The following is an 11,402-nucleotide window of genomic DNA, read 5'->3' as shown; positions in this document are numbered from 1 at the left end:
TAGGGACTTCCCTTCTGATTTCCTGGGAGAGGAGAGGAGCTTGAAGTTGAGATTAGTCACCAGTGGCCAGTGATATAATCACCCATGCCCAAGTCAAGAGGTCTCTCCAAAAAAACAAAGAGAAGGGGGCTTCAGGGAGCTTCCAAGTTGGTGAATATGTGAGATTTGGAGGATAATGACATACCTAGAAAGAGTGTGGAAGCTATGCATTCCTCCTCCCCAAGCCTGGCCCTATGGATTGCTCCCATCTGATTTTTATGAAGTTATAGGGCCCTCGCTGGTGACACAACGGGTTAAGCAAAGCACTATGAAGCTAGCTGCAGCTGCAAGTTCGATCCTTAGCCAGGGGTTGTGACCCCCCACGGCGCGGCAGACCTCTCCTGACCCATCTGCTGCTCCCCTCACCAGTGTACTTAGTCAGTTTACCTGTTTTGCTCCTCACTCAGTCTCTGGTGAAATCTCTCTCTCCCTCTCTCTCTCTCTCACACACACACACCCGCACTTCTGGCCTGTGCCCCAGTTCTTGTATGTGTAAATAAATAAATCTTAAAAAGAAAGAAAGAAATGGGTGATTAGTGAGTAAAATTGATTTTCTGAGTTCTGTGAGCCACCTGAGCAAATTAATGAAGCCTTAGAAAGGTGCCGTGGTGTAGTCTGGCCCTAGGAAAAGGGGAGGTTCCAGGTTCCCTGCCTCACCCAAAGGAGGGTGGAGTTGAGCAAAGAAAAGAATTTGGAGAAGAGAGTGAGGAGGAAGGAAGCAGAATGGAGAGGCAGAAAGAGACCTGAGGGAGGCACGTGGAACAGAGACATGTGAAGAAGCAGCTCTTGTTTCTTGGCCCTACACTGGGTGAAACAGATGTGGGGAGGTTGACTATGGCAGCTTTTATCTTGATTGTGATTGTGTTCTTCTCCTCCCAGACTTGTCTGGCCATTTCTGACCCTTTTCTATGGGTCCCCGCCAGAAGGTGCTTCAGGCATGTGGTGGGCTTTCAGGCCTTGCTTTGGGCCTATCCCTTTTGGGTGGACTTTTACTCACAAAGAGAGGGGTAACTTTGGGGGTTTGATTTAGAAAATATATTCTTTGTCTTTTCTGTATTGCACACTCATTGTATTAAAGTTCCTATCCAATAAAGGTCTTATGTTTTGTCTTGATGTGGCAGATGGCAGAACGTACTTAGAGCGGGCAAGTTTGGGGGTTCATTGGTCTCCTCTCACTGCCGTATGACAATGGGAACCTTAGTTGTTCTGGTCAGAAACACTGATGACAATCTGGGCTTCTGACAGACACCTAAAATCTGAGGAGGGGCACTTCTAATCTGTAGCTAGAAAATACCAGCAACAGCCCATGAGGCTATGACCAGTATCTGCAGTGGAGATACTGAGAGATACATTCTTGGGACCTTAAACCAGTTTCCAAACAACCCCACAAAGTGTGCCCCACTTATCATTTCCACCTTAACAGTGTGTTCAGAGAGGTGCAGTATCTTGCCCCAAGGTCACACAGGAATGGATTTGAACCTATCTGTTGGATCCAAAACTGATTTTGTGTGAGGTACAAAAGAAACTTCTGGTTCATAGTTTTAACTGGTTTTCAATTAAAGTAAGACTGTCAGGCAGCAAATGTCTTCTGATATGTTTATTCTTAGCCAGTTCCTGAGCCAGGCATTGGGGATCTGGAGAAAAGGGCAGAGATTATATCCATCCAAAGAAAAGGCATAGGAAGAGGGTGTATTATTCATCAGCCCTTTCACAGCAGTACAATCAGATATGACTTCTTGACCCAGGACACCTCCAGGGAGCAATCCAGGTCAGGAGTTTGTCATACAGAAAAGGGCAAAGGAATAAAGTTCTAATGTGTCAATAGAAATAACATTTAAGTGGCACTGAGTGTGGCAGATTGTTTCAAGAAAGGGATGCCCTCATAGTATCATTCTTGTTATACAAATGAGGAAACCAAGGCACACACAGGTTAAGTGACTTGTGCAAGGCAGGAAACAGGCAGAGCTGAAGATGCAAACCCAGGGCTACCCATCACTACCACTCCTATTTTTTTTAGGTGAAACTGACCTAATATCAAATTCACCGCTTTAAAGTGAACAATTCAGTAACATATAGTACATTCATAATATTGTACTACCACTTCCTCTTTCTAGATCCAAAACATTTTGTCACCCAAAAGAGATACCCCCCAGTCGCTCCCCACCCTGCCCAAAGCCCCCAGCAACTACTGATCTGCTTTCTGTTTCTGTGAATGTGCCTATTTGGGGTATTTTATATAAATAGAATTATATAATATGTGGTGTTTGTGTCTAATGTTTTTCATGCTGCATCTTTTTTTTGAGATTCATCCACACCTTAGCATGTATCAAAACTTCCTTCCTTTTATAGCTGAGTGATATTCTGTTGTATAGAGGAACCAACTTGTGTTTATCCATTTATCTATTGATGGGCATTTGAGTGATGTTTATCTTTTGACAAATTTGAATAATGCTACTGTGGACATGTATGTGCCTGTAACATTAAAAGTTCATTTAATTCATATGAATTCTACCTCAATATTAAAAAAAAAGTAATATTGTGAGCTTAAATAACCTAGAAAAAAAATGCCTTTACTTTCTGCTACCTCTGTAATGCACATACTCAAGCACCCCAATCTTGGCTTCTCAATGCCATTCTCCAACAAAGATAGAACCCAGTTTCCTAGGGAAAGTAGCTGATGATAGGAATGGGACAAGGAAAACTCAAGATGTGTCTAGGATATCTGTAGTGTCAGAAAGTTGGAAAGTGTTTTTTGTTTTGTTTTGTTTTTTAATTTTTATAATACTTTATTATTACATCATTTTGTGCCTTTTCCCATCTCAGTTGTAATCCCTGTGAACTTCCCATCACCAAATCACCCGCATGCCCTCACCATAGTCCTGTGCACTTCCCCCACCCCATTTTTTTATCCCACTTCTCACTATACCCCTGTAAAATATCTCTGGTATATAGTTGTTCATTGTTTTTTATTTTGTTCTGTTTTAAAGCAAAATAATCTTAAAAGGGCAGGTACTAACTTTGGGCAACAAAATAAATAACAGTATTGAATTATAACCCAAAGAATAAAGTAACTATTCAAAAATAGGTACCAATATAAATTATTGACTAAATACATAGAACAACTCTCCCTTTACAGAATTCCAAATAATAAAAAATAATTTATGTAGAAGGAATGAGGTAAATAGATGACTAACACCATAGTAATAATTTTTACACACATGATCCACCAAGGAATGCTAAAATCCGGGTGACTACCTCCCCTTCTAGGTATTTACCCAAATAACACAAAAACACTAGTTTGAAAAGATACATGTTTATTGCAGCTCTATTCACAATAGCCATGAGTTGGAAAACAACCCAGTGCCCAGCTGCCTGTATAAAGAAGATGTGGTATATATCCCAATGCAGTCTCACTGAACTACAGGAAAAAAATGAAACCCTGCTATTCATAACAATATAGAAGGACCAGAGGTATTATGTTTAGTGAAGTGAATGAAACAAAGAAAGACGCTATATTATAAGAAAAATGAAGAAACAAAACAAATGAACATATAAGACCAAACAAAAACAAGCTCTTAGACTACAGGAACAAAATAGCAGTTACCAGAAAAGAAGAGAAAAGGAAATATATAATGGGGTGAAAGAGATTTCTTACATGGCAAAGGTTGAAAACTAGATTTTTAGTGGTGAACATAATATAGTATATACAGATCAAACCTGTAATGTTACAAATCAATGCTACTTCAATAAAAATAAAGTCAGATCACTGCCTCACTCCAGTCAAAAAAAATCAACTCGAAGTGGATTAAAGACCTAGACATAAGAACGGAAACCATAAAATACCTAGAAGCAAAGATGGGTCAAACACTACATGACATACACTTCAGCGACATCTTTAAAGACAGAGCATCCAGCGCCACAATAGTGAAGGCAAAGATAAATAGATGGGACTACATCAAGTTAAAGAGCTTCTGTACAGCAAAAGAGACATTACTAAAAACAAACAGACAGCCCACTACCTCACACAAAAACATTTTCTCACACAAAAGTAGTGATAAAGGACTGGTCACAAAAATATACAGAGAACTGATGAAACTCAACAAAAATAAAGTAAACAACCCCATCAAAAAATGGGCAGAAGAGCTAAAAAGACACTTCTCCAAAGAGGAAATGCAGATGGCCAACAAGCATATGAAAAAATGTTTAACATCGCTTGTAATAAGGGAGATGCAAATTAAAACCACAGTGAGATACCACCTCACCCCAGTGAGAATGGCACATCTTCAAACAACTAGCAACAACAAATGTTGGCGAGGATGTGGAGAAAAAGGAACTCTCCTGCACTGCTGGTGGGAATGCAAACTAGTACAACCACTATGGAAAACTGTTTAGAGGTTCCTCAAACTGCTAAACATGGAGCTTCCCTATGACCCAGCAATCCCACTCCTAGGTATCTACCCAAAAGACACAAAAACACTGATTGAAAAAGATACCTGCACCCCCATGTTTATTGCTGCTTTATTCACAATTGGAAAAACATGGAAGCAGCCCAAATGCCCAAAAGTAGATGACTGGATTAAAAAGATGTGATACATATATACAATAGAATATTACTCAGCAACCAAAAAAGAGAAACACATGTCTTTTGCAGCAAGTTGGATGGAGCTGGAAAAGATCATGCTTAGTGAGATAAGCCAGAAAGAGAAAGAAAAATACTGGATGGTTTCACTCATAGCAGGAGTATACTGGACCAGGCGAGAAAATAACAAAAATAATGAACAACCATATACCAGAGACATTTTGTGGGGGTGGAGTGGGGAATGGGATCAAAAAGGGGGGGGAAAATATGCACGGGATTATGGTGATGGCACACGGGTGACTTGGTGATGGGAAACCCACGGGGATTACAACTGAGATGAAAAAAAAAATGTACAAAATGATGTAAAAATAAACTTTTGTAAAATAAAAAAAAATCACACACAAAAAATTAATAAAGTCAGTGGGTGAAACTTCAAAGAATAATATGTCATTGCATAATATCAAAGTGCCTTTCCCAAGTAGTGTGGGAATTTTAATTTTTTTAAGATTTATTTTTATTTATGCATACAGAACTGGGCTACAGTGCAGAGCTGCAGGAGCAGTGAGAGGCTTCACCAGAGATAGAATGGGGAGCAGAACAGGCAGATCAATAAAGTACACTGCTGAGGGAGCAGCAGGTGATCCAGGAGAGGTCTGCATGTCATGTGGGTCACCTCCAGGGTGGGGATCGAACTCACACTAAAGAGGCTGCGGCTACCTTGCAGTGCTGCATCCCTACCCGTTGTGCCACCAACGAGGGCCAGTGTGAGAGTTTTAACATACATCTACCAATTTCTTTATACTTTTCCTCCCAGAAGTTGCAGTTTCATGCTCCTGCCCTAGGCGGAAGCTGGGAGTGTCCTATTTCTGCACCTGAATGGAATGCAAAAGCATATTCACTTTGTCATCATTCTTCCAAGAGTCCACTATCCACTTCCATTTTGTACACATTTCCATTTTGTTAGAAAACAAGAAGAAGTAGAAAAAGGCAAGAAAATAGAGACTGAGCTGTTCTCAAGACACATGTTAGTGTTAAAACTACTGAGGCCTTTGGTGAGGGTTACACTGCAAGGTGCTTAGGGCTGTGTTTCAGTCTCAACCCTGGCGGAAGACGTCAAGACCAAAGTCAAGAACAACGGGCACACTGCTGCTTTTGACAGCTGCTTCCCCATTCGGAACCAGATCAGGAGCCACTGGCAGAACTACTAGGACTTGTGAGAAGGCAGTGGCCACTAAAGGGGGCCAAGTCTCCGTGTGTGAATGGCACGGGTGTGTGTGTGTGTACAACCCCTTCGGCCCCTTGGCCCAGGGCCTAACCCTGGGAACCATGAGGGGTGCAGAGCCAGGATGGTGTTGGGGTGGCAGAGCATGGCTGTGTCCCCAGTGTCACCCAGGGATGACTACAGAACAGGAGGTATGATTACTGGGAAGACCTGAATGGGCTTCACCATCCCCCTCCTCAACCCTCCAAACTTTTCCTAAGGTGGTGAATAGGCATCTGGGTACATGGTAAGCCCCACCCTGGGAGCATCATGGTTTAACTAATAAGTACTCATTGGAAGAGTGTAAAAAATATTGCAACAAAAACCAAAATAATGTTGGCTAAAGACAGAATAATGTTTACCCTTTGTGGGGGTGGGGGGAGAGATTGTGACCAAAGATAGATAGATATACACTAGGAGGACATCTGCGGAGCTGGCACCTTCCTATTTCCTGATATGAGTGATGATGACATGGGTATCCTGTTTGCAATGATTCATTATTTCTGCCTCTTCTCTGCCACAATGATTCTTTAAATTGTACATGTGTGCTCTTGCCATCCCAGAGCTCGTTTATACTGATCTGGGATTGCTAACTTACCAGAAATTTGTCAGTATCACACTGACAGCATACTGATATCATTTTTTGAGTTCAGGGTCCTGGGGTTCACTCTGGGAAAGGTTTCACCAGAGCTCCCCTTTCAGTGGCACACCGCGAGATTCTTCACGAGACCGAGACTCAGTTATATTTAAAGAAGTTTATTCGAAAAAGACAGGAGAGGAAAAGACACTTGCATAGGTGCAAGTGGGCAGGAAGAGCTGCCCCGAAAGGGACAGGCTTGCAGGGAAAGAGGCTTGTATGGTTTCAGGCTGATGGCCTAAGGAGAGAGCGGCCTCCACTGGGAGAGGTCAATGCAGAGACGTCCCATCCCGGCTTGGTCAGCATGGTCACGGGCAGGCAGCAGGCTGCTGCCCGCAGAGGGAGAGAACGGGTGGAAAAAGACACCTGCATAGGCTCAGGTGGGCAGTGGAACAGCTGCCCCGTGCTGGGGGAGACACTGCCCCTGATACAGGCAGCTTCTCCTTTGGAGGGAGGAGCTCTCTCCTTGCGAGCCGAGGTAGAACTCGACAGGACCAGAGATTTCCCGATGTGCTTCCATGTCCTTATCTTTTACCTTTTGGGGCTGAGCTTCAGGCACAGCCTCCAACAGTCTGTTATCTGCTGGGACCTCTTGGAGATATCCAGGCATCCCGGACATCCCGGACATCCTGGACATCCGGCTTTGGTGCCTGAGGACCTTGATTTCGGGCTGTGTCAATTGCTTCACAAGCCCCTTCTACCTGTCCCCTTTGTGTGACCCAGTCTTGTGATGCCTCCCCTGCATTCCTTCCTCCATCAATACCAATGATTTGAAATTCAACTGCTACAAATCAGGGTGTTTTTTTTTTTTTATTCTGGGGAACCCATCATTAAACATTCCCAGTACATCATACACTGTGTGTATGATATTAAATAATATTTTTAAGATATGCGTTTATTTATGCATACAAAACTAGGGTGTAGGCCAGAGGTGCCGGGGTAAGAGGATTCACCAGAGACAGCGGAGGGAGCAGAACAGGCAAATCAACTGAAACACACTGCTGAGGGGAGCCGTGGGTGAGACAGGAGAGGACTGCTGCGCCATGTGGGTTAGCTCCCCCCAAGGGATCGAACTCTGTTGCAGTGGCTGATGCTGATAGCTTCATATTGAAGAGACTGAACCCCTTGCACCACTAGGGAGGCCCTAAATAACATTTTTTTAAAAGATTTATTTATTTATATAGAGCTGGGGTACAGGCCAGAGATGCGGAAGGTGAGAGGGTTCACCAGAGACAGAGTGGGGAGCAGAACAGGCAAATGGACGAAGTACACTGCTGAGGGGAGCAGCGGGCGGGTCAGGAGAGGTCTGCCACGCCATGTGGTCACTTCCGGGGCAGGCGGGGATCGAACTCATGCGGAAGTGGCTTTAGCTTCTTAGTGCTGTGCTTTAACCCGCTGCGCCACCAGGGAGGGCCCCCTAAATAACATTTTAACTATTATTGTTCAATTGTGTTAAGATACACATAACAGGCCCTCCAGGTGGCGCAACACATTAAAATGCAGCGCTGCAAGCTAATCACAGCCACTTCAGTGCCAGAGTTGGATCCCTGGCCCCAGAGGTGACCCACATGGCACGGCAGACTATCCTGACCCGCCCGCTGCCCCCCTCAGCAGTGTACTTCATCGATCTGCTTGTTCTGCTCCCCACTCTGTCTCTGGTGAATCCTCTCACTGTCCCCGCACCTTTGGCCTGCACTCCAGTTCTGTATGCATAAATAAATAAATCTTTAAAAATAAAGACACATATAACAAAATTTACTAGTTAAATTAGCCATATTACCTAGTTTATTTCATCAGTACATCTATGCACATTGCTATGCAATCATCCATCTCCAGAACTCTTTTCATATTGTCATCAGTACCTGTGACATTTTTTCTTAATCCTGAGAAAATTTTTCCGTGGAAAGCATGGATTCTGGAGTCGGACAACTTTGTTTAGATCCCCACTTACTGGTTTGCGCTTGGGCACATTTTGTCCCTGCACTGTGCCTCCATTTCATCCTCTGTATTACAGGGAGAATCCTAGTCCTATCTCATAGTCCTGTGGCTCTCAAAATTGTGTTTCCATGCCTTGTCACAAATGCAATTTCTCAGGTGCTCTGTAGATAGTATCTAGCAGTCTTTGTTTCAATAAGTGCTCTAGCAGGTTCTGAGGCTTGCTTCAGTTTGAGAATCCTTATGCTATGTCATTGGGGGGGTTAAATTTGTCATACAAATGTACAATACTAGAGTAGTGGCCGGCCCCACAGTCTGTACTATTAAGAGTGTGTGCTGTCTTTGTTGTTATTATAGGGGAAGTCCCAGACCCCAGCCTTATGGGGTGTGTGTGGGGAGGTTTGTCTCTGCACCCTTTCTCTCATCTTTGGGGTCTGGGTTCCTAGTCTTCCTAGTCTCTGCTGAATCAAGGCCTCTCACCTCTCTCTTTGTTGAAGATGACAGTGAGAGAGCCTGGCCACGTCACCCCATTCTTAGAGAAAGGTTATCGCTTCTTCCAGGAAACAGGAAAGGTTGAGGTGGTGGAGGGGTCGTGCTCTCTTCCCCTCTGCTAGAGGAGATAAAGGAGGTCACTCAGCTCTTTCAAGATGAGTTGGGGGAGCCAGGGCATATAAATGGGGAGCCACCAACTCCTGGGAAGCCTCCTTGTGCCAGCACTGAGCCAGCCCAGGGCGTGTCTATCCAGAATGGCCAAGCAGCCGCTGCTATTACTGCTAGCGGTATGGGTGCTGGCTGGGGAGCTGTGGCTGAGGGCGGAGGCCCGGGCAACACCCTATGGAGTGAAGCTTTGTGGCAGAGAGTTCATCAGAGCAGTCATTTTCACCTGCGGGGGCTCCCGGTGGAAGCGTTCCGACATCCTGGCTCATGATGCTATTGGTAAGGCTGGGGAGGTGGTGGGTGTGGGTGGAGGGTGGATGGGACATGGAGCAGAGGCAGAGGCACAAGAGTTCTTGCCCTTCCATATGCAGCTGGGTCTAACCCTGGGAACTGTGAGGGGTGCAGAGCCAGGATGGGGTTGGGGCAGAGCATGGCCGTGGCCAGAAATCAAAACCAGCCTAGAGTTTTTGGTGCACCTGCTCCATGCCATCCTGCTCTGAACAAGGCTGTTGCTTGCATGATTCTATGGTGGGCACAATTCAGAAGCCTGAACTGAAGTGCTGTCTCACCCTCCAGGAAAGACAGGTGAGGGCTGTGAGGTGTGCCAGGCTGGATTTTGCCACTTACGAGGCTACCCTGCTCAGCAAGTTGCTTCGACTTTCTGAGTCTCTTTACCCACAAATGGGAGGCACTTCTTGATTTACAAGATTATTAAGTGCAAAAGTGAGTCAAAACAGATAAGGGCATAGGTCTACGCAGGTCAAGAGGCTTGTTCTAGATTCAGAGGGGGAACAATGACCTTAGTTTCATGGGAGTCTGGTGAAAAAGACATCATTACTGTGTTATAGTGTATTATATTATATCATACTAATTATATTATGGATGTGGACCTAAAAGACACACTGCCTGAGCTCAAGCAACAGCTCTACAACTTAATAGCTGTGTGTTTTGGGGCCAGTTACTCTATTGAACCCTACTTCAGTGTTCTCTTCTAGAAAACAGAAAAACATCCCCACCTCATGGGATTACCATTGAGAGATAGGGGATTAATTTGTTAATGAGTCTGCCTTACTACAGTTTCTGACACACAGTAAATGTGAATTAGCAATAAATCTCACTTTGGGTGCTTATCACGTGTTTGCCACTCCACCGCCTAATTTATATACACAGTATTAACTTGTATACTATATTTAAACCTTAGAAAGTAAGAGTTACTGTTTTACTCCTTCCTTTGCAAGAAGCTGAAGGAGTAAATTCACTTGCTCAGGATCGTATCTTAGAGAGGCTGGGTTGGTGTTTAGTCAGTCTGCCTCCCAACTACAAGGTCTTAAACATCAGATTCTCCGTAATAAAGAGTGGGGAGAAGAAATGACAGGAGAGGAAAGTCAAATTCAATGAAGTTGAATAAAATGCCCAACAAAGCTAGAACCCAGACCTGAATGGATTCAAAACCTTTAAGCATGAGATTGAATGCATAAAGCAGGGAAGCCGCTAGGCCAGCCAGGAGCCTGGGCTAGAGGTGTGACAAGCCAAGTACTAACTCTTTTCATCTTTGCAGGAGATGCCTTCCCAGAAACAGACCCTGATGCAGACAGTGACCTGGAAGAGGCAATGTCTTCGAGTGAATGGCTGGCCCTCACTAAGTCCCCCCAGGCCCTCTTTAGGGGCCCACCTGGTTGGCAAGGAACCCCTGGGGTTCTGCGGGGCAGCCGAGATGTCTTGACTGGTCTCTCCAGCAACTGTTGCAAGTGGGGGTGCAGCAAAAGTGAAATCAGCAGCCTCTGCTAAGCAGGAACCCGGAAGCCAGGGGCACCAGGGTGGATGCCCAACCATTCTCCCAAATGGTGTCCAGCTGTGCATCTGGCTGAGCTGTCCCTCATGCACTCATTCATAAAGTCACAGCAGCCAGGTGTTATATACTGAGACAGTATACCCGACATAGTCCTGACCTTTGACCACTCTATGCTGTCTCTGAGCAAGATGTGTCCCTACCTGGTCACACAGGGCTGCGACCCTGACCCCTGTGTTCTCCGCAGCCCACTCGTGCCTTTGCCTGGCTTACGTTTTCCCCTGCTACATCAGTGCGCCTAATCCCCCAACCCCGCCACACTGCCAAAACCAGACTCTCCTCTCTCCTGTCCCCACTGTGGCACTAGCCCCTAGCCAGGTCAAGCTATGCCACTGCCAGTGGAGCTCTGGCCCACTCCCTTCCTCCTGCTTTCCAGCCAACACCTGTCTGCTGGGACCCTAAGGCTGTGGACCCTTGGGAGTAGGGGGGCTTTGGGTTCCCTTCC

The 11,402-nt window shown here is 45.0% G+C and overlaps 1 protein-coding gene across 1 annotated transcript; it reads left to right on the top strand.

Annotated features, from left to right (window-relative positions):
* Positions 1-9,197: 9,197 nt before the first annotated feature.
* On the top strand, positions 9,198-10,896 carry RLN3 (relaxin 3). Its single transcript, XM_004688692.1, has 2 exons — positions 9,198-9,387; positions 10,667-10,896. Exons 1-2 carry the CDS (start codon positions 9,198-9,200, stop codon positions 10,894-10,896), a joined length of 420 nt encoding a protein of 139 aa, XP_004688749.1.
* The last annotated feature ends 506 nt before the right edge of the window (positions 10,897-11,402 follow it).

Source organism: Condylura cristata, unplaced genomic scaffold (genome assembly GCF_000260355.1).
Source record: "Condylura cristata isolate star-nosed mole 26May11 unplaced genomic scaffold, ConCri1.0 scaffold00024, whole genome shotgun sequence".
Lineage (NCBI taxonomy): Eukaryota > Metazoa > Chordata > Mammalia > Eulipotyphla > Talpidae > Condylura > Condylura cristata.
The sequence above is the reverse complement of the archived record's forward strand: the minus strand, read 5'-3'. Positions and strand labels throughout refer to the sequence as shown.